This window comes from Ambystoma mexicanum, chromosome 8 (assembly GCF_040938575.1).
Source record: "Ambystoma mexicanum isolate Mex_15411 chromosome 8, UKY_AmexF1_1, whole genome shotgun sequence".
Lineage (NCBI taxonomy): Eukaryota > Metazoa > Chordata > Amphibia > Caudata > Ambystomatidae > Ambystoma > Ambystoma mexicanum.
The window spans coordinates 1141128521-1141152641 of NC_090929.1; the positions used below are offsets into that span (position 1 = coordinate 1141128521).

Here is a 24121-nt window from a genome sequence, read left to right on the forward strand (position 1 = left end):
TTGCACGTGTAAGCTGTAGTGGACGCTAGTGTGTTGACCTGTTTGGTGAATGAAAGCATGGAGTCAAGATAACCTAGTGTTTTTACCTCCCGTGCTACCTTAATGCAGCTACCATCTATTATGAATGAGGAGTAGTCGGGTCCCAGTTTTTTTTAGATTGGTGTGGGTGCCCAGGATGATTTCTGTTTTGTCATTCAGGCATAGACCATGTGTGGCCATCCAGGCCTGGATGATGTACACTCTGCCCTTGAAGGCCAAATCCTTGTCATAATCCCTTGAATGTGGGTGGAGGATCTGAGTATCATCTGCGTAGTTAGTGTAGGTGATACCAAGAGGGTCCAGATCATCGAAAAGGCGCTCGGTGAATACGTTGTACAGTTTGGGTGAGATGCAAGAACCCTGTGGAACACCACACGTGATGGGTATGGGGTCTGCAGCTGCAGAGGGTGAGAAAACCCTCATGGTTCTGCCACTTAAAGACCCAATCCAGGTTACGGCGTCCTTGGAGAAGTGTGCTGCTGTGTCGAGATGGTTACATAATATTGTATGGTCCACCAGGTCGAACGCAGCTGAGAGATCCAGGAGGAGAAGCAGGGCTGATTTGCTGTTCTCTCCAAGTTCGTCGACCTGAGTCTTGAGATAAATGAGGGCAGTCTCTGTGCCATGTTGTGTGCGGAAACCTGACTGTATAGCACCTAGTAAGTGGTTTAGTTCCAGATATGTTTGAATTTGTGTATAGGCTACCTTGTCTAGTATTTTTAGGAGAAAAAGCACTGTATTGATTGGCCTGTAGTTGGTAGGTGTTGAGGGATCTAGCGTTTTTTTTTTTTTTTTTTTAAAGTGGGAGTACCAATGATTGTTTGAGGTTCGTGGGTATAGTGCCGGTGGTAAAGGAGGCATTAATGAGCTTGGATATAAAGGGTGATAGATCTCGAGCCACTTCCTTGATGAGCTGTGCCGGGCAGAGTTCACCCTGACAGTTGGATGGTTTGAGGGACAGAATCATTCTTTCTACCTCAGGAGTGGGGACTTTAGAGAAGTTGAATCGGGAGGTTGGGTTTCAGCTGTAGTCCTAGTAGTTGTGGGAGGTGGTGGGTTCATTAGAGTTTTTCTTTTGGGATATTTTATGTTGTAGAGTGGATATTTTGTTAGCCAGTGCAAGTTGGATGTTTGAGCACCGTTTTTCATCTTTGTTGCAAGTATCTGGTATAGTGATTGGTGTCTCTAATTCTTTCAGGATTGTAAATAATTCTTTCATGTTGGAATTAGCCTGGGAAATTCGGGAGTCGTAAGAGGCCTGATAAGCTAGGCAGATTTATTTTTTGTATTGGGATGAAAGTTTGGTACGTTTTAATTTGTTTGTTTTCGATGGTGGTAGTTTCCACGCAGTTTCGCAGTTTCTTTTTTGTTGCCTTAAGTTTTTTAGGAAGGGTGTAAACTATTTGTTAAGATGGCTTTTAGGTTTACTTGGTCCTAGTTTAAGGGGGGGCGATCTGGTCGAAGGAGGAGGCCCTAATTTAGTTGAACTCCTTGACCAGGCTCTCTGGGGTGGCACTGCCAGGGAAGTGCGTTAAGGGTGGAGAGTATGGAAGGGATAAGCCTAGCTGCTGTAATGCTTTTTATTTCTCGTAAGTGTGGGAGGAGCCATTGGGGGGGGGAGTGGGTAGTGGTTTATCAGTGGACAGTGTAAATGAGATTAGGCAGTGGTCTGTCCAGGCTAGCGGTGAGATGGAGAGGGTGTTGGCGTGGCAATTGTAGTCTGCCACCCAATCTAGTATTCTACCTTTGTTGTGGGTAGGGGTAGTACTTTTTTGAGTGAAGCCTAGTTCTGTTAGTATATTAGCTATTGCCAAGGCAGGCAGATCTGATGGGCCGTTGAAACCCAGACTGAAGTCTCCTAATAGTGATTGGGTCGAGGCACTCTGCTCCGGCTGTGGACCATTAAAGGCCATGTCTGTCCGAATGGTAGGGCATGAAAGCCATTCGCACCTCGGAGTTCGTCCAGGGTGCAAATGGCTTTCAACATTTTTCATTGGGAGATCCACACTGCAAGCGCAGCCGATCTACCGATGGGGAAAAAAAAAGATTGCTGCCATATGGCAAAGGGACTGAGTCCCCTTTTCCTTGTCTTTGGTGGCAGCCAGACTGGTGGAGCTCTGGGCTGGAGCACAATGCTCCGGTCCTGCAGTTGGGTGGAGGGGGTGGGGAGGCAACAGGGAGACAGTCCCTGTTGCCTCCCACAAAGAAAATAGGAAAAAATGCACCACCCTGGGATTGTGTATTCTCGCCCATCTGATTGGATGTGCGCCCTTCCCCAGGTGCGACTATAGAAATAGAACGGGTGTAAGTAATCGATACTTTTAGAATAGGTTGAGAAGAAAGAATGAAGTTGGAAAACACCATACAAAACCTTAACGCTAAGGTTCTAACCTTAAAAAGCACTTTCCTAGCTAGAAAAGGGGGTCTAGTAACCTTTTGTCATAGGTCAAAATAGGTATTTCCAGGAGGATCGGAGTGTCTTAGGCAGTTGAACAAGTGTTGACCCGAACCGACAAGTAGTTTGAAACACGAAGTTCAATAAAAACAATAGGAAAGTCTTCCAATCCATCCACCTTAGGGCATGGGAGGAGGACCCATGGGAGGATACCAAGCCAGAACACCACTGTTAATGGCTAGACAATGGAGAGATTGGGCAGGTTTACTCACCCTCCTGAACTCCGATTCACTCTGGGACACCATAGGGATCGCTTGGCCTTTTGTATTTGTGCCTTCGTTCCATTGGAGGAACCCCAGGGGGTTGTGGATGCAGAGGACACTTTAGGAAACTGGTTCTTGGGTTTGGCTAGTTCTTGCTTTGTTGGACCGGATTCTCGACAGCTGGATACCCCAGACACACAGACTTGGGGATCGCCACTTCAGCAACGTGCTCAGGGGGCTCAAAGGACATGATGCAGGCAGCAGACATCCAGATGGCCACTTGGATAAAATGGTGGAATGCGACCCTCATGACCAGAAGAAAGGTATTGGTCCTGTAAGGCCCCTCCTCATGGTGAAGAAATTCCAGGAAATGCTTCTTGTTCCATAAGCGGAGGATCTGCAGAGTCCAATGATTAACGCGGAAGCGTGACTCTTGGAACAAAAATAGCCCAGGAAGACATCTGGGTAGCCCACAGGATTGTTCCTCGACTGTTTTCAGTGCTTCCAGCAGCTGGATCTTTGTGCAGAGTTCGGGACTGGCTGTTCCCATTGGTCCAGGGATTGAATCACTGATTTAAGGTAGTCTTGAAATATGCAGAGACATACGGCTTCACCTGACACTTAAAGAAATGGCTGCTGGTGATCTTCCGATGACTGACAGTTTCGGGTCTTTAGCAGACTGCTCCCCTGTACGGGTGTTGGCTCCAACAATGATCTAAAGTGTGGCTGCAGGAAATCTCATTTTTTTCCAGAATTTGGTTTGGAGTTGCCCCCAGCCCACCAATGGCAAATATATGCTCCATTCAAACTGGCAGGGCCTGCCCACAACATCCGGCCAAGGACACAGACTGCCACTTTGCCCATGGAAGTTCAAACTTCCCCAGGGAAAGGGCTTAACATAAATGGAAAATCCAGGCACTCCAGGGCAGGAATGTGGTCAAAAGAGTGAGCAGATGGCCAAAGGACAGGTGCAAATCTTGTGGCATGGCCATTTAAGACTATAGGATACTCTATATGGCATTATGGTAAAATGCTAAAGTGCACAAGACTAGAAAATAGGCAAATGCCAAATAGCTGCCACCAGCCCATCCTGGACACATCATGCAAGGATGTAATAACTAAGTTGCAGGGACAGTGCTCCTACCACACTTCACTGAAGGTTGTGTGCAGCAAAAATAAACAAAAACAAAACATTTTACAATGGAGAATAGATTTCTCCTGTACTGATAGCTCCCTCCAAAACAGATGGGCTTAACAGGGAAAGTGGGGCAAAAAGGCTACCCTTACCCCCAAAAGTCAGGGAAGGTTTCACACCATGACAGTCCCTGATGTCTTCTGGAGAGAAAGCAGCAAAACGTAGAAACGTTCCTAATACTTGCAGCCAGACTAGGTACTGGGTTACCCCTGGATCGATTTCATGTTCCTAGGCAGACCATCGGCATTGCTATGTTGGGTACCTGGCCAGTGCTCACCAATGACATCAAATCCTTGAAGGCTTATGGACCACATGAGCAGTTTAGGATTCTCACCGTTCATGTTAATCAGCCACTTTAAGGGCTTATGGTCAGTCTGAATGGTGAAGCTTCCTAAGGGCGCACACAGTGGCAAAACACTCTAGGTTTTTTTTCGTCCACAGTATGCACCTCAATTCTCTGTCCATAAGCTTGCGACTGATGAAACGAATAGGGTGTTCCATGACTTTGACTTCTAATTGTGAGAGAACATCTCCTATTCCAGTGTGAGACAACAGTTTGTGCTATGAAGGGTCTGTTAGGTGCTCAGAGAACAGGGGCATGGCACAAAGGTCTTCAAACCCTGAAAGACAGTCTCGCACTCCTTGGACCAAGAGACCTTTAACGGTTTCTTTGGATTGAGAGCAGTCCAAGGGGCAGCTACGGTGCCATAGTATACCATAAAGTTCCTGTAATCAGTGATGTCTGCAAAAAGCCCTCGCCTGGGTTTGGGTTTTGGCAGTCTCCCAGTCATGTACAACCTGTACCTTATTGGGTAGAGGCTGAATCATGTCCCCACCAACCTCATACCCAAGGTATGTTGCCGATCCTTGTCCAATCTGGCATTTGTTTACCTTTATGGTCAAGTGGGTGTGTTGAAGGGCTTGCAGTAATATCTGGAGGTGTCTTGAATTTTCTTCCCAAGTGGAACAGAGTACCAAGGTATTCCATGCAGGACATGGATGACCAACCTCTGTAAAGTAGGAGGTGCATTTTTTTTTTTTTTTTTAAACCAAACGGCATCACCCTGAACTGGTTAAAACTCTCGTGTGGATAAAGTGGATCGGCTCATGGTAAGGGAGGAACATCTGTCTTGGTGACTGCATTAAGAGCTCTAATCCACACAGAGCCTCAAATCCGAGGTACCTGTTTTTGGCACCAAGACCACTGGGCTGGACCAAGGACTACTAGAGGGCTTCATCACCCAAAGTTCTGACATTTTACTGACCTCCCACTTGATATGGGACATGCCTTTGTCTGACATCCAATGACTCCTAGACTTGGTAACAAAACAGTCTCCAGTATTTATATCAGGCTGGCACCAGGGTGGCAGTCCATTGTCAGTAAAAACAAGGAGGCAAACTGCTTAAGCAAAGTTTGGACCTAACCTTATTGTTGCAGTGCCATTTGAGGGGACACTTTGACACCCCCAATGGAGCCATCTGAAGGGACTGCTTTGGAACAGATGAGGGAGAGGTTCTGACAACTCTTCTCAGTGGTCTGTGCACACTGAGGTTTTATTTCTGAGGGTTTGGGCATTCCAGAATAAATGAATTTGTGTGGGAATGGTAGATGAGGTTTCAGTTGGTAGAGGAGAGGTGAAAAGGCTCGGCCAGGATTCAGTTTCGATGTAGGGTCAGGTGAGAGTGGTGGTGAGGACGGTTCATTGGGGTACACCGAAGTCTCTGGAGAAGATCCAGATAAGTATAATGGGCAGAAACTTGGTGAACCGGTAGGTGTTCAGGGGTTGTGAAAGAGTGGGTGGGTGTAAAGTTGAGTAGAGCTGAGGATGCATGTCATTAGGGCCGTGCTAATTGATAGCAGTGCAGTGGGAGCTAGGATTTGCTGCACGCAGCTGGGCTGCATCGAACAGGGAAAAACTGGAGTTACCATTACCGTGGTTGCCCTTCCCAGTGGACAATTGGGGAACAGTTTATGAAGGAGGGCAGACAACCTATCTCCAATTGGGGAGTTGCATGTCCCAAATAAGGGTCAAACTGCTGATTTAGATATCTTTGGTCCAAATAGGAGCTTCATTTGGCAATTGTTTTGCTTGCAGGACCTCTGGTAGGCAATGGGGATCAGGTTTGCTCTGTCGGGTCTCCTCCATCTGAGGAAAACTGTAGCAGATGCTGACACAGCTGCTCTGCATAACCTAAACGGAGGATGTGTTGGCTCACCCATTCTCTGCATGTAGGCTATGTTTGCCACCTTTTGACTCTGTAGCTCACAAATTGTATACAGTGTGCAACAGACATTAGCAAACTGAATGGAGGGGGTTACCTATGAGCATGACTCTCCTCCCCACCCTCCAACCCACCAACCTAGAAGTGCTTAGGGTTCTGAGAAGCATGAACCTTTTGGTTGTGAACATTGTCCCTTGGATGGGGAATTCAAAGGCAGGCTGAGTAGTTTCTAAGGCATCATCCTACCCTGCATGGGTGCTGTGCCCAGTGAGGGCTCCTGGGTCTTTTGCTGATTAGGGCAACACCTTTTGGACAAACCAGTGGAGTTTATCAGATGAGTAGGGTATAACTCCCAGCCTTTTCAGACATATTCCCCAATAGCTCAGACCTCTGCAAGCTGTCGGAACCCAAGAGCTAATTATGACTGAAAGGCCAGAAGAGTAAGTTTGCTAGCGTTGGACCGTTCAATTGCAGTTAGAGGGTGGGTAAGCTTGGCCTAGTGCATCTTCCATACACTAAACAAATTGCTCTTACACCACATGAACACTGCCACTGATACAAGGGCCCCACTGTGACAAATAATAATAATTCTTTAATGTGATATAGAATGAAAATAAATTCAAACTTTACACGTATATTGATAATCATTCGTATAAGATCAAACCTATAAAATAATAAGCATAAAATCATCAATCATAGGTCACTGCTAATGACATCGAGTGCAAAAACATAATTACTAACATAATTACTAACAACCTTCATATTGTTTGCCAGTACTTTAACTGGTTTGCAAATAATCCTGAGCAACTAAGTATTGATGATTGGGTATGCTTGAGTTCCCAATCCAGGTTCTATCTGTTGCCAGACATTATAGAGTGCTATAAATAGATGCATGTTGGTTGTGTTTGTACAGTACTGCCAGAATGGAGATTTAGGTATACTAAGAGGGTCATGCACAAATTCCCCTAGGAAATATACAATGGTCTTCTTTAGTGCCATACATTGAGTTAGAACATGTCTGGCTGTCTCTGGGCACAAGGGAGATTTGCACACTCGGCAGGTTCGCTCTGCTATAGGAATATTTTCCCTTGCTCCTATGATAGATAAGGTGGGTAATTGTTCTAATCGAAACAGAATAATAAAACGGCGGAGTCTTCTGGTGGGACATAGGAAAAGGTAGTCCTGCGGTTTCATGAACTTAAACTCTGTAGTTCACAAAACGGTGTGATTTGAGGGTGTCCAGATGAGCGAAGTTCTCCAGCCAATCCCAAAGGTCCAACTTTTTCTCCAGTGCATTTAACATTTCTTTGGTCACACTTGTCCCTTTAAGAGTCCAACCAATTTCATTAAGGAATTTTCCCATATCTTTATATAAAGACGAAGTGGTAAGTTTTTTACTTAATTCCTGATGTAAAACTATAAGCAGAGGGTTAAGAGATCCACTTGTCATCTTAAGATGGAACCCAGTTCTTCTTTTTAGTACCAGAGCTTTAAGCGAAGGCAGGCCCAGTTCTAATCTTATCAGGGCCATTGGGACCCCTGGGTGAAGCCCCAACATTCGTCGCCAGAACTTTCCCTCTAGCACTTGGAGCCACGCCAAATTCATCGTCAGCAGCGATTCCAGACCATAAATGACCATCGGTGCGAAAACTTGCATATAGAGGTGGCGTGTTCCCCACAAAGTAAAGCCCCCTTCTTTGCTCGTGAAAGATGCAGTGAGTGAGATCACTTGAAGGGCCCTGGCAATACGTCCCTGTTTGCATAGAGCATAGTCACCTAGAGGCTCTATTTCCACTCCTAGGTAGCGGTAAAACGGGGCGTACAAAATTGTGTGTTTATGTACTATCAGATTCACACGGGTTACTCTTTTCCTAGTGAGTCTCAGAACGTTAGTCTTCTCCAGATTGATGGTTAGGCCATTGATCTTGACGTATTCCCAAAGAGCATGGGCAGAACGTCTCAGCCCACCAATGATGTTATCGAGGACTACCAAATCATCTGCATACGCCAGGACCACACAACGCATCACCTATTTTTGGTGGACAGTTATTGACCTCCGCAAGTGTCGCAGGGATATCATGTACATACAAGTTATAAATAAGAGGCGCTGTAACGCAACCCTGCTTGACCCCTCTATTTTGCCTAACATTTTGGGTCGAATGGCCCTCCTGGTTGAGTCGTAGGCGCACCGAGGTGTCTCGGTGAAGCAGTCTGAGATAATATAACAAACCTATGGGGCAGCCCAATGCTTCAAGCTTGTTCCAAAGCCTTGCTCTTGGGATCGAATCGAATGCGGCCTTAAAGTCAATAAATAATGCGTACATAGGGGGCTTGTCCCTACTAAGTGCCCTCGTACGCAGTATATCCATTACAAAAAGGTTATGTGATGTTGAAAACTCCCTCCTAAAACCGCATTGGAATCTACTCAATATTCAAGTTTTCTCAACCCATTTTTGCATTTCACAAAGCAAAAGTGAGGCAAAGAGTTTCCCAGTGACATCCAGCATGGATAAGAGTCTGTAATTATTAGGATCAGTCCGGTTGCCCTTTTTAAACACCGGGATCAGAATAGCGGTCTGCCAGGATCGAGGAATTTCCCCCAGTGCAAAGACCTTGTTAAAAAGTACCGATAATAACTCTGCCCAAAAGGACGGGTTTCTTTTCAACACCACATTTGCTAGCCCATTAGGGCCTGGGGCTCTAGATGACTTGAGAATCACAATTTTATTGAGTATTGCCCCAGGCGAGACATCAAAGGGTTGATTAACAGGAGGCATTCCCCTAGGGCAACTCCCAGACCCATCCTCTTCCTCACTGCGATTAAGGAGGAATTGTTCCCATATTTTCACATTAATAGGATTGGCTACATAACCTTTGGCCTTGGTTCTGTTCTCATTTAAGAGTGCCCAGATGCTTCGAGAGTTTCTGGAACAGATGGTTTTAACGAGTCGCTGATAACAATTGTTCTTCTCTGTCATCTTGATACTCTTCACCTCTGATCTATATCGATTTTTAATCGTTCTTAATTTCTCACGATATAGAACTCCAGAGAAATTCTGGGATTTTAGGGTGCGTATCATTCTTCTGAGTCCTCTCTTAGCATCCCTAATTTTCCTACTATAGGGGAGAGGGACATTTCCCTCTTTCATGGCATACCCCTTTTTAATAGCTACATGAAGGCCTGAAAATCCTGTTATCCACTCTTCTATTTCATTTACAGACATAGCCAGGAAGTCACTCCTGCCCTCTTCAATCTCCCGCTTAAGTGCTTCAGAGACCGCTCTGATATTCTTCTCCGACCAAACTATACTGGTTCCTGCACAGTTGGTCGAAATGCTTCCAATATTTAGCTTAGGAGAGTCTGGCATCGAGGTCAAGAATGTACATCGTAATGCCGCATGGTCACTCCAACTGTTTGGCTTTACCCACATGTCAGCCACTCTAGTCTGCATCGAGGGGCACATGAATATATAATCCAATGTGCTCCGAGATGATCCATTGGACCAAGTGTGCTTCCCCTGCCTGTCGCCCGGTGTTTATCATGGCCAGATCCCAAGATTCAAACAGTTGCAACCACCCCAGGCCTTCCTTCTCCCTCTTTCTATGGGTCATCATACATCTTGCGCTAAGGCCAGGATTGGAAGAAATGGGAGTTTCATCGACCATATGGCAGTTAAAGTCCCCAACTACCGTAATTGCGGCATTGCTGGATCCCAATGTCCAGGAAGACAGTAAATCTTGTAAAGCCTCTTGCAGAGAGTCTCTTGCCACTGCTCCGGGGGGGATTGTAAAGGTTGATGAGAAGAAATTTAGCACTTCCCTTATCCTGAGGGTAAGTAACTTCTACAGCCAATAGTTGGTCCTCAGCTCCGCTTTGAATTTTACGCGACATCATGGAGTTGACATTTCCCGTGAGAAGGCCACCATAGGGACGTCCCTTGCTTCCCCGAAGTGCTGGTGACTGGTGTGTAACATAGCCATCCAGAAAAAGAGGGTCCAATGCCCAAGTTTCTTGCAGACAAATACAGCTATGCTGGCCTACAAGCTCTGCAGAGCCCTCCTCCCTCAGTAGGTGGGAGAAGCCTCTGCAATTCCATGATAATAATGATAGGCTTCAATGCTTCTGCATCAGCTTGGGAAGTGACTCCAGTAAGGACTTAATTGCCTGTTGTACTTCGACCAGTAACGGGTTGTCTCCTAACTCCGACTTGGAGTCATTTTCCAAATTTGGTGTTATATCTGGGACTTCATGGATTGCTGACAGATCTTTCTCCTGCGGATCCACGTCAATAGCGATATCCACTGCTCTCAGCTCTTCTTTATGATCTCTGAGCAATTGTGCTGTGTTCAAGAACACGCAATGAAGAGCAGAAACATTAGGATTCGGGCCTGATAATGGCTCAATGAACAGGAAATCCTCTGATTTTAGGACTCGGAGTTGAGGGATGTGATAGAGCCTGGTCAATAACTCGGAACGTGCCAGCCAGGGATGTTCGTCCCTCAGATATAGATTCTTAATGAAGCAGATCCGGCTAATAGACTTTTTCTGCGCATCCTTCGTTTTCTCTGGCGGTGTGGGCTCCGATGGTTCCCCCAATAACCGTCCCTCATATAAGGGCTCTGGTTGAGTTAACATGCTTGATTCACATTCAGGTTCAGAGTCCTCCCCCATACTGAAGTCAGTGTCCCCCTCGTTTTGCTTCTCTCCGGGCTTCAGCCAGTCTACGAGAGGACCTTTTTTCCCTGCCACCCGGGCTGCGCTCTCATCATCCTTTTCCGGGCTTTTTTGGAACGTGTTTCAATAGTGGGGCCACTTCCCGCAGTGTCACGTGGGAGACCCGTTTTATCAGGCTTGTTTTTAAGAGCCTTTTTTACCAGTCTCTGCTGTTTCCGTGAGAGGGGGCCCCTTGGGCTGTGATTCAGATCAAGATCTGCTACCTCAATGGGAACCTCATCAATCGGGATGTTATTCTCCGGTGCCTCGTGGGCCACGCTCTCCTCCCTCTCGGCTGCCTTACCTTCCATCTCCTTAGCCATTAGTAGGGCATCTGATAAGTTGTCTTCCACATCCTCTTTCGATATGTTCTTCAATTCCAATGCTAATGAGATGGAATTAGAATTTGCCAGAATACGACCCGTCATCTGAAGTAATATTTTTAATGCCAATTGGAGGGCACCGACGGACGTTTGTAGCTCAGCTAGCTGAGTGGCGCAGGTTACAGATTCCCTGCCCCCATTGTCTCATGTTCCGGCTCATCCTCCATCGAAGCCATTACAAGGTTCGGCGATGTGGAGAGGCGTTCGCAGTGCCCCGCCGAAATATACTCCCCCGCCCCAGCATTCATGCTGTTGTCTTTCTGAGTCGGAGGACCACTTGATGTAGTCAGTGGGGTATAGGGCTGCATTCCTCTCTGTATTGTCAGGCACAGGTCCAGGAGGGAGTTATTATCGATGTCATCAAAGTTGGAAGAATTAATAGACTGGATGTCCCTGGGCACTTGCACTGGTCCTTCATCCATTATGGTGGAGTTGATCTTGGGAGGAGGGTTCACCGGAAAAAACTCTGTGATGGCCCCTTGTGCCACAGGGAGTTCGTATTTGGAGTTCTTCCTGCGTTTGGCCCCTTTTCTACTGGGCTCCTTTGGCTCTTTCAGAGCTTGCGACTTGTTGTTACTCAAATTATAAATAGAGTGCGCAGCCCTCTTCCACCCGCTGCATCTCTATGTTGAAGCCGCCTTACTACAATTGAAGAAATCGTGCGGGCCGTCTAACTCTTAGACTGCTCAGTTAAGGGCACGCAGACTACGTGACAAAGGGCAACCGAGGCGGGATATACCCACGTGTCTAAGCCGGTAAAGCCCGTCAGAACCACGGCAGAGACACAGCAAACAACCACACCCCTTAGCCCCTCAACTTCCTTGCCCGCTAGCGTGCCCCTACGCTAGGTGCTGCCCTGCACCGCCCCTCCGTTGAACAGCCATCCTAGGAGGCAGCCTCCCCACACGCCACAGGTGACGTGTGCAGTGCAGAGAATGCGACTTCCTGCAGCTTCGGCTTCCCTCGGGCCCTCCACCCAGTTAACGCAGGCGGCACTCCACCACCTAGGTGAGCCTACCTCCGGAAATCATTTTCCCGGGGGCACATCAGCCCAAAACTCACTTGGCGTGCGGGATGGTTGTGAGGGGGGGGAGGGGCGGGTGGAGACTTAGCACAATTCCTCAGTTCGCAGCTCACCCCCACTCGCTGTTCCTCACCTCTGCGTCGTGCAATTTAAAATCCAAATAAGGGATCTTCAAGTCAGCTGTAAGGAATTGTGGGAACACCACGGAAGCCCCGCACACCGGGCCTTGGCTCCGCAACTCCGCCGCTTTCCCAGATCTCTGCAGCTCACACAGCCCTCAGAGCGAGCGGACAAACGTTCGCCCTGGACCGCCTCAGCTTGCCTCGCGCCTCGCGTCTCTGGGTCGCAGCCTCCGTCTCTTCGCCACTAGAGGAAAGTACCCTGTCAGCGTCAAGCCGCACCAACGAGCACACGCTCAGACTCCGATTGTCTCTTCTCTCGCTCGCACAGTGTGACGTGGCCGCTTCCGACACTTCTCCAGAATAGCGGTGCAATAGTGGTCCTAGTGCAAGTCTGTGACAAAGGACAACAGAATACAGGCAATAGAAATATAGCCCAACAGCTTCATTCATAACCATCAGGATGAGAACTGTAAGGCCTTGGGCTTCATGTAAAGCAAAAGTGGGATAATTATATTGCAAAGTTTAAAGATGAATGTCTCGTGCATGTGTCAGGGTAAAGTAACAGTAAGGGGGAGGGTCTCCTTCATGATTCTTTAACTTTGGAATCAGTGTGTGAAACACATAAAACTACTACTCAGGGTGGCAGCATTGTAGAACGAACAATGGTTCAAGAGTCTACCTAAGGAACAAGCCTTCAATAGGTTTTCAGCTTCTCCAGTGTTCTGGCTATTTCCTGCTTGCTCCTCCTGGTTTATAACCCTTTCTGCCGTGAAATGGTGTATTGTATAGCAGTCGTGATTAACCTGATTTAACCCCTAATGTCCTTGATTGTTTTTCTCTGCTCTTTCCACTTGATCAGGCCAGCTGGTTTTCTGATGTGGCACAGCCCCCCACCTTACCCAAGCTGTTTTCTCTTGGTTCCTCTACTGCAGTAAATGTGTCTTGTATTCCCTTGTGCCATGGTGGCTGTTTTATAGCCCTGGTCCACCACTTTGGGGTATCGAGCAGAAGTGCTTATTCAGGTGTACAGTTCCTTGGGCGTGGCATGTACCACAACACTGTGTTGGCTCCCACATGAATCGTGCTAGAGTTCTCACTTCGTATTACTCCTACGTCCCGTCCCCTTTCCTCCATACTTTTGTGGGAAGGGACCAGAGCACCAAATTGAAAAATGTGTCCTACTCTTTTTACCCGGGGTACCGCACGCGGCCGTAACTCAGCGCTCCTTAGCTCTGCATCGTCCTTCAGTCCTTTTCTCCACGCCGTCGGGGCTGGGCGCTATTGCATCACCGGGAAGACCTTTTTCTTTCCTGTTGTCCTTCTCTTCTGCTCTGGCTTTGCGGTCGCGTAGTCCTCGGTCTATGCCGGATCATTTGTGATTTGTTGCTTGTGAACGTCTCTTTTCTAGGGCGGTTCCCCGTTCTCTTTGTTTGGATTGCCTGGGACCGTATCACCGTTGGGACTAGTTTTTCTACTGCGATTCCCTTTCGGTCCAGGCACTTCAACGTCATCTTGGTCGGTGGGTGGAGATCTTCCAGAGTTACTGCATAGCATTTTCAACTCTTCATACACGTAAAAAAGACGCCTGATAAGTTCCTTACTTTTCAGGGCACCCCCGCCAGAGGACTCCTTCCTGGGGTCCTCCAGGTCTGGGACAGGCTTCAAAAGCTCTGATACCAGGGTTTCTCCTGAGGTGCCTCACAGGCCTACCACGGTTTTCTCCAAGGGATCCCGCGAGGGGCCTGCCGATACCGGATCACGATCCGAGGTTCACAGATCAGGTGCTAATAGCCAGCCTAGTCGTGCTGAGGCGTTGGGTACCGGAGTTTGCTTTGAGGTCTTCTTGTTTGGAGCTTCCCACACAGACACAGGTGTGCGCCCTGAGGCCTCCGTTGACTCATTCTGTACCGAATCACGGTTCAAGGCCCCTCTCGAGGGAGCTATAAAGGCCGGACTCTGTTCCGAGGTTCCTCTTATCGAGGCTAAACTGTGTACCAACGGAACTGAGCGACCTGTTAAGGTCTTGTCTGTGAGGTGGATTCCTCCACTTTCCTGCGCTCGCTGTGTTATCGGTTCTGTTGAGGGGCCACAGAGAGGTCGCCGACCGTTTCTCCTCTGTTACCGGCTTGGCCGAGGTTCCTCTCTTGGAGGCTAACTCAAAAGGTCACGACAGATCGTCCAGTAAACATCCCAGGCCCCATAATACCGGCTCTGCCGAGGATCCTTGTGTCAAGGCAAAAGTTTTCTGACCAGTGCGTGGAGTCACCTGCCTCACCCACACATGTGACAAAGTTCTCCTCAGATACTCACAAAATGGAGGGCCTTCCCGCGTTGTCTACGGGAGCCATTTTGGATTCTTCCCTCACACCCACGCTATCGCCGGCGGGTGCTGGGAGCCTTCTTTTTGGTGGACATCCTGGTCCATGGGACGGTGTGAATCCGTTCCGCCCTTCCTATGACTGGCACGCTCGGATGCCACTACCGCATACAGTCTCGCTGCCCCACTGATCTATGTAGACCCTGTTGGTGGCAGGCCCTCTTGACAGCCTTCCTCACTACGTTCGTGAGGCCCCTCATGAGTGGCCTCTGCCCATCCTGGTTCCTAAAGTTTTGGCCGAGGATGCCTTTTTTGGGAAGTTTCAGACTCTTATGAACACCTTTCCCATGAGGGAGTACTTTAAAGGCCTTTTTAGGGAGATCTGACCTCTGGTGCCGCATCCTGCCCCGGCATTTCCAGTCACAGCACCTGTCTCTCCGGCAGTGGTACCACCTCTACCTCCCGGCCCACCTCCACCTGTTCTGCCTCTGCCTCCATTGTCTCCGTTTGACAAAACTCACGCAGAGATTTGACGCTGGTCGCATCGCAACCGGCGGATCCTGACTTTGTGGACGACCCTCAGACAGACCAGGGTAGTGAGGACCAGCCCCGCTCTGTCAGCACATTCCACGACCGGGTTCTGGAATTGTCACTCCTTGACAAACCAGTACCTGAGGCACCCGCTCTGCAGGAAGGGGTGCTTTCAGGGGTGCACCGGCTTGTTCCTTCAGAAGGACTTTCTGGCCTTGCCCCGCAAAGTCTGGGATTAACCCCACACTGGGCTACATATAAAGAAGAGAATTGACACCCGTTACAGGCTTCACACATCCGAGGAAGTAGCCTTGGCGTCATGTCCGCTCCGTTCCTTGATGGTGGTTGCAGCCGCCACTCTGCAATCCAAGCCGACCTCTGCTGCCGCAGCTCAAGTTCTGGCCAAGGAAGACAAGTTGCTCGACTCCTTGGCCAAGAAAGTGTTTGCCAACTCTGTGCTGCAACTGCGTCAGGTTATGGCAGAGCTCATTTTGGCGGTGGCAAATATGAAACTGTGGAGGGACTTGACAGACTTCCAGGAGTTCTTTCCGGTGGACGGTCTGGAAGACCTTAAGGGTGTTTTGTCAGACGCCAGGGTTTTGGCGCAGGATATGCTGGAGGCTGCTGCGCACCATGTCGACACCCCAGCTCGAGGCCTCATGTTGGGGGTGGACACCTCGTCAAGCTTGGCTTCATGCAACAAACCTTTCAAAGGAGGTCCAAGATAAAGCTATGCACCTGCCTTTTGATGGCAAACAGTTGTTTCATTCTTCAATGGATGACGATCATACTAAGGTGAGCACGCAAACTGCCAAGTCTCTGTCGGTGCTAGTGAAGCCCCCAGTCAACGCTCAGAGATCTGGATCCCAGTCTCTGTCCGCCTCATGGTTCAGAGGGTTCCAGGACTGCAGGTCTCGTAGGACTGATCCGCCGAGAGGTCATTCCCGTCAGACAGCAATGAGGTCGGTTTTTCTCTCGGTCTTCAGCCTCCTCTTCAGGGACAGGTAGTCTCTCCACCGAAAAGTCTGCAATTTGATATTTTTTGGAGCTCGCAAGAGACTCCGGTGGGAGGACGAATCTCGTCTCATCTGGAGGCGTGGCAAACCATCACCGAAGACTGGTGGGTTTTGACCATGCTCGGGTAGACTTCCGCTTGCCCCTACCCCACCCTTCAAGCCTCCCTTTCAGCAGTCGGGGACACCCTCCCTCAGAGCATAGGTCCAGAAGCTTCTTGACAGCAAGGCGGTGGAACCCTTTCCCCTAGTGGAATGAGGGGAGGGCTTCTACTCTCATCTGTTTACGGCGCCCAAACCCAACCAGGCTGGCCTGCGCACCATTCTAGACTCTTTCCCAGTTCAACGTTTCTCTTCCCCAAGAGAAATTCAAGATGATCCCGCCCTGCCAAATAAAGTCCTCTCTTCAGAAGGGCGACTGGCTCAGCGTTGTGGACCTTCAGGATGCATATATGCATATCCTGACCTGGAGCCTGCTTCGCAAATATCTGCGATTCTGTCTGGGAGAGGAGCACTTCCCATTCAGAGTGCTCCCTTTTGGTCTCAGCTCAGCACTGTGTGTCTTCACGAAAATGTCGGTCATTGTGGCTTTTCTGCGGCTACAGGGTATTCATGTATATCCATAACGACTGGCTTCTGCGCAGCCCCTGTCCAGTGAAAGCCTTGCACAATCTTCAGTCTCTCCTTCAGCTCCTGTTCGGGCTTGGGATGTCAGTGAACTGGCAGAAATCCTCCATGACTATCTCTCAGGACCTGATTTTTCCCGGGTTTCCGTTGGAACACGATCGACTGCAGAGTGTACCTGACAGGGGACAGGATGGTGGATCTGTTAACCACATGTCAAGTTTTAATTCAGTCAGAGAGCATGTCGGCCTGGTGGTTCCAGAGGCTTCTAGGCCTCATGGCCTTGTGAGTGCTTGCTCTTCCCCTTGATGGTCTCAAAATGCGACTCACGCAAATGGCTCTTCGGAGTTCCTGGCTTCAGGCAGAGGACCCAGACACCAAAATTATTCAGGTCACACTCTGCATGATGACAGATCTCCTATGGTGGTCATCTTCCAGCAATCTGTCGGTGGGTGCTCCTTTTCAGGACCCCTCCCCTCAAGCCACCATTACGACTGACTCCTCCCTTATCGGGTGGGGCGCGACGATGGATCATCTTCAGGTTTTCGACCCGTGGTCGCCACAGGACAGACAATTTCACATAAATTATCTGGAACTTCTGGCGATTTTCGTGGCGCTCAAAGCCTTCAAGCTGATGATTGTGATCAAAGTGGTCTGCATTCGCAGAGACAATGCGGTATCCATGTTTTTCATCAACAAGCAGCGGGATACCAGGTCACCTCCCCTTGTAGATCTAGCCATTCAGATTTCGGAATGGACCATGCAGCACAATGTTTGGCTGCTGGCTGTGCACGTTCCGGGCTGTCTGAATGTGACTGCAGACTCTCTCAGCTGGTGAGCGGTGGTCAGCTATGAGTGGGAGCTGAACAGGGAGATCCTCTCCGACCTTTTTCACCATTGGTGCACTCCAGAAGTGAACTACTTCCGACGTCATCAAACAAACTTCCTTTTTTATGCTTCCAGGAATGGGCTCGGAGCTTCTTCTCTGGGGGATGCTCTCGAGATTCCGTGGCACAATAGGAGGGCCTATGCTTTTCCGCCTCTTCCTCTGATTCATCGGGCGCTATGCAAGCTCAGGAACACAACGAATTGCGCACTCCTGTTCATAGCTCCGTGGTGGCCAGCCAAATTCTGGTTTTCGGAGCTTCAGCATCTGTCAGTCTGCTCACCGATCAGGCTTCCGCTGATTCCCGACCTGCTTCACCAGAGCGATCAGCAGATGTGGCACCCCATCCCCACAATCATTCAGCTTGGCAGCCTGGTGCCGGAGTTCAAATCTTTAGAAAGTTTATGCGTATTATCCAGGTGGCTAGGAAACCTTTCAGATCTCAGTATAGGAGCAAATGGCTCAGTTTCTGTCACTGATGTTTAGCAAAGCAGCTGGACTCCAGAGAAGCTACCAACAACCCGGTCCTGTCTTTCGTTTCTCACCTGGCAACTTTAGGCATACTTGTCTTGTAGGACTTATTTGTCGGCTATTGCAGCTTACCTGTCCATGGACTCACTCTTTTTCATTGACAAACCCTGTCATTAAAAGACACTTTGCAGGTCTATTGCATCTTTATCCACCTGTGTGTAACGGTCCTCAATGCCTTATGCCATAAACCTTTTGAGCCCATGGCTACGGTGGAGAAGTTCCTTTCGTGGAAAATGGCTTTTCTGATTGCAGTGACTTCGGCAAGGCGTGTACGCGAGCTTCAGCCCTTGCCTGTAGAACATCCTTTCCTCACCTTTCACAAGGATATGGTTGTCCTCCAGACCAATCCTTCTTTCCTTCCAAAGGTGGTATCCGATTTTCATTTGAACCAGTCTATTTCCTTACCAGTTTTCTTTCCAGACCTGGCCTCGGATGCCAAGAGGCTATTGCATAATTTGGATGTCAGATGAGCCCTAAAGTTTTATTTGGACAGAACATCTAAACTGAGGAGCTCTTCCCAGCTCTTTGTGACCTTCGGTGACCCGAAAGGAAAGCCGGCCTCGTAAGCACCTATCTCCTGATGGATTGCTTCCTGTATTTCGGAGGTGTATACCATTCAGGGCCTTCAGCCTCTAAAGGGAATTCATGCCCATCTTCAGGGGCTGCCGGTGCCTTCCAGAAATATGTTCCCTGGGAAACCATTGCCAGAGCAGCTACATGGGCTTCCCCATCAGCTTTTTGTAAGCATTACTGCTTAGACCTGAGCTTCAGAGCCGATGCTCAGTTCGGACAGGTGGTTCTTAAACCTCTTTCAGTAAAGGAGTTCCATCCTCCCGTTTTCCTGTGAGGAGTGCTTGATAATCTCCCAAAAGTATGGAGGAAAGGGGACGGGATGTAGGAGTAGAACAGTTACTCACTGTAGTGACTGACTACCTTACTCCTAGTCCATAGTCCACTTTCCTCCATACGCCTGCCCGCCGTCCCCTCTAGTAAGTATCTTCTATTATTGCTTAAATGGTCTCAGACCTGGCAATAGAAAAGGACTGAAAGGCGATGTACGGGCAGAGCTAAGGAGGGTGGGGTTACGGCCACGTGCTGTACCCTGTGTAAAAAGAGAAGGACACATTTTTCAATTTGATGCTTTTTTACAAAAGTGCTCCGGTCCCGTCACACAGGACGGAATGTCCCTAAAGTATGGAGGAAAGGGGACTATGGACTAGGAGTAAAGTAGTCATTATGGTGAGTAACTTTATTTGTGTATATCTGAGAGGCTGCGTCCGAGTGCATACTGGGCCTGCAGCTGAACTGCGCCTTGGCTGCGGGACAGCTTGCTATTTCAGTGCCATCTCTGGACTTCCCTCTTGAGTGGAGAGAAGGGTAGTGATCCTGGTAGCTGAAGGGTCAGTGGGGTATTCTTTAGCAACTGTCAACTGAGTTGTGAACGGAGGATAGCACAGAGGCAATGTGCTTGTCTTGGAAGCAAGACCACGCAGAGCAACAGGGGTTTGAATCCTGGATCCGCGCTTAGAAACTGAACTCAGGTATGGTATTGGGCGCATTATAAAAAAAACAATTAAATAAAATAAACACTGGGTGTCACTTGCTGGTGGGCCCTGTGTGTGTGTGTGTGTGTAAAGTGAGGCAATCTGTGTATCCAGCTGAGGCTCTGCTTGGTGCTATGCAGATTAAAGGCATGCAGGATAGGTAGTTTGCCCCTTGCTTAGTAGGAAACATGATGGTTTGGAAGAGGTAGAGGAGCTCATTGCGATTGCCAGTACACACCATCCAGGGTGCACATTGCTTAATGGGCGGGACAAGTCCGTCCTAACAAAGCTCTGTAGGCAAATGTAACTTCACTGCAGCACCCTCTTTCTATGGTGATCACTCACTTTGCATAGAAATAGTTCCTCAGTCAAACCTCACAGAATGGCATTTCCATTTTGCAAGATCACGGCAGAACAGAGTCTATCCAGAAATTGAAGTTCCTCTCTCCCAGGCCTTTTGAAGGGCTGAACTAAGTGCATAGAGAGTTATATAAGGTGTCTGAGCAGATCCACTGTTGCTCGCCATCGCTTACGTACTATGTACCCGAATCCCGACAGCCTTCAGTGTGATGTTCATACCAGAAAAAAGTACATGCATGTATCATGCTCCCCTTTTTTTTTTTTTACAGATGCAAGGGGGAAATAGTCAATGAAAAACAGATAATTCTGATAAGAAAGAAATACCTAAACTAAACCGTTGAAAAACATGAACACAAATGAAACGTTACAGTAGATTTCTTCGAATACCATTTCACCTAATGCGACTTCACCAAATCCATTTCACAGTAAATCGTAGGGGAAATGGTATATGTGTAATGCATAATTGGTCGGGTTTGGGCTGAGGGTTTAAGTTGAGGAAGGGAGGGATGAGGGAAGGCTGCAGGGGGTCCCCCCCACCTCACAAACCCCATTAAAAAAAAGTAGAACAAGTAAAAAGTAGATTTTGTTCTTCTGTGAAATGGATTCAGTGAAATCTCCAATTAGGTGAAATATTTTAGATAAAATTATACATCCTGGCTGAAAAGCCTAGCAGCGTTCATGAGTCCTTGGAGTTGGAAAGAACTGCTACTGAAGGCTAAATGACACTGCAGTCAAATGTGGGAGCTCTCTGTAGGCATTTTCTTGGCAACCGACCTCTCCTGTGTGCTCGCATGAGATTTACTGTTTTAACATAGCAATATATCCTTCATCCAAGTAAAGGCAATTTGTTTTCTTTTGCTTGTGTAAATGTTTCCTTAACTGTATTCCACATTGTTTCTTTCTCATAGTTGTTAATTGGAAACGTATTCAGCTTGAAGAGAATATTCTGCGTGCTCAGGGGTGTTCACCTTCTTGGTTATTATACCCCAGAGGAAATTGAAGCTAAAGTAGAACCTTTCATGAAAGTTCCTGTTAACAAGGCAAGTATATAAGCTTTGAATTATATGTGCCGTTTTACCACTTGTCCTATTTCTGCGATCTTCAAAGTGCCATAAGAATGCATTCAGGACTTTTTCACCCACTATACGGGAAAGTGAAAACCAAATTAAAGGGGTAGTTCACTCAGAAATTATACTTTCAATGATTGCCCATATAAAAAATATATAATAAGATTTTACAAAAAGTTCCTGTGTAAAATATTTGGGAAATGAGCCTCAAAGGTCTATTTTTCAAAGACTAGGAGGCACTCAATTTATGAACTGAATGTCACTCGCCCTTCGCGCCTTCCATCATGGCGTTTGTGGAGTAGATGGCGACTTCTCCACCATTAAACTCTGCCATTCTGTTTTTCTACTTCCTTGTATGTTCGGTCTATTCTTTTTGTCCCTATTGTTTTGCCAAAGGAAGAAGTCATCTGAAGATTCAGGTGAGGAAGAGTGGGATTTGGATGAGTGTGGGACATCTGGAGTTGAAACTGAAGCACTTGTGTGCTTCAGTTAAGCTCTACTCTTGCTGCAACAATCGAGCAAAAGCCCCCTACTGGGAGCTCTTGCTTATTGCTGACAAAGAGCAGAGCAGTTAGCAAGGCTTCGACAGTGCCTGTGCAGCTTTGGATCCAGACCCAGGACGCATTATGCACTACAAACACAAAAATAAATGTCCATTAAATATGTGAAACTGATCAAATCAGTTTATTCCGCATAGACTTAAACATTGAACACTTTAATCATATTATCCTACATTGACTTTAAACCGACAGCTGCACACCACACTAAAACAACATAGTTTATACAATGTCCTTCGCCTTCATGCCATTTCCACTTGCTGCAATTCCTTTGGCCCCCTCACAGGTTTTCTGTGCTTGCGGAAGGAAGAGAAAAATGTTATGAACAGTTGGTGTATACTTAGCACCAGTCTGCCCCCCCCTCTCTTCTCCTGCGAGGGGAGAGCCTGTCTTGTCCCAGCAGACTTCTGAAAGATGGCCCTTCCTTTCTGGTGGTTTGGGGGCATTTGATTGCACCCCACACCTTGAAGGTAATATATCAAAACAGAGGGCAGTTGTAATTGGGACTGTTCATCTTGGGAACATTTCCATGGAGACGGATGTATGTGAGGGAGACGATAAGAGCAGTAACAGTAAGGATGACCGAAAAAAAAAAACTCAGAATAAAGGACAATTGGCAAGACATTCTGCTGAAAGGGGGCCTACAGCAGCCCAGTTGAAATGTCTGAATTGGACAAGATCACAAGGTTGTGTTACCTCAAGAAGTTACTTAAGCAAAGAGAAACTTATTGGATTGAAGGAATGCGAAGTTAACAGACACATTGGCTTATTTATCATTGCAACTTTGCCTGTTTTTGTTACTAATAAGTAGTTTCATGGGACAAGGAATTAAGTCAGAAGTAGGCACCCCAATGGGAGGGCAGGTGGGTAAAGGATTAAACATAAATTAATAGTAATAGTGTGTGTTGGACAGTCATTGACATCAGTCATGTTAACAAAAGGAAATGAGAATTTCATTGGGCATTGGAGGATTTAGAATTATTGACGTGAAGTGGAGACGCCACGTTAAGGTGGCTGCCATTTGCGATTTAAACAGTGCTTCATGTACTGTTCATTCTCAGTAAACTTTGAGTGATCAATATTGCGGCAATATGGATGCTAGATTAAGCTGGCCACCATTGGTGATTGAAAGATGACATGAAAAATGGTGTATGGGTATTTGTAAGGATGATGGGCATCAGACAAAGAGGTACAATATTCTACAATACATTACTGTGTAGCGATTTATATAACTGGCAGGAATTTGGTGAGAAATTGCAATTGCTTTAATTATAGATACGTCTTGGCCACTGTTTTTAAAGTAATGTGTTGATATGGAAATCGTCCTTTAACGCACAAATAGAAGATCTTGAAAGGGCTGTGCTAGAAATGCAGGTGTTTAAAAATTAATGTGTTGTGTGAATAATTACTTAATATTCACTTAGTCATTCTGAAGATCACCAAAATAGTTGTTCAATTTGGTTATCACTGGAAGAACTTCACGAGTGCTGTGCTCTGATCAAGATACTGTTCTCAGTTCTATCCTGACCAAGCCCCCACTTCCGAGGATTAGGGCAGGCACGAATATATTTTGACAATCTGAACAGATGAATGAATAGGAGTGCAGAGGATTTCTTTTGCAAATGACTTAAATGGGCATTGACCGTATCAGAGACAAATGTCATTGATAGGAGGTTACAACAGGGCTAGGGTTGTACTTTTTTAGGGCGGGGGGTTTGGGTAAGGGTCTCAAGGGTTTATGCTGAGGGTGATCTGGTACCAGGGGTGTGTGAAGAATGCATAGGTTACTGGAATTCTCTTTTTAAAAGACACTACCTTTTTCACTTTACTAATGCAAATTAATTTCTGAAATATCAGTAAGTTGCTCATGCTACACGCTGTCAAATAGTCCCTGGAAGGAGTGTTGGGTAGCTCCTTCCACATTGCAGTGATTCTTCCTCTCCATCCCCAACCTTTGCTGTATATCTGTCCAATGGCTTCTTGGTTGTCTGCATACTTTGCAAAGCTGTACTGCCTGGACTCTTTGGTCTATGATGGAGCATGTCCAGTTTTCAGCATTTTTCCCTTTACGGTATGTGCTCCACTTTGTTGGATTTGGTGCATCGCCAACACCATTGCTACAGAGAAGAGTGAGTAAAAGTGCACCAGAAAGTCAACTTGTGGTTGACATGACAACTGGAATTGCTGTGGCATAATTGGCCGACGCGTTAAATGCAATTTCTGAGAAATAAAATCGCTGGAAAACACCCCGTGAAAAAACATCCCGCGATGAAATGACATAGAACCGATTTCTTGTGCCATTACACTAATGTAATCCAGTAGTGGCTTGTTGA

The 24121-nt window shown here is 47.3% G+C and overlaps 1 protein-coding gene across 1 annotated transcript in view; it reads left to right on the forward strand.

Annotated features, from left to right (window-relative positions):
• The window catches only part of RTKN2 (rhotekin 2), a 497356-nt gene that overhangs the window by 296956 nt on the left and 176279 nt on the right, over positions 1 to 24121 (forward strand). Inside the window, exon 9 of the mRNA XM_069611200.1 lies at positions 21073 to 21204. Within this exon, the coding sequence (XP_069467301.1) occupies positions 21073 to 21204 (132 nt within the window). The remainder of the gene's footprint in view (positions 1 to 21072; positions 21205 to 24121) is intronic.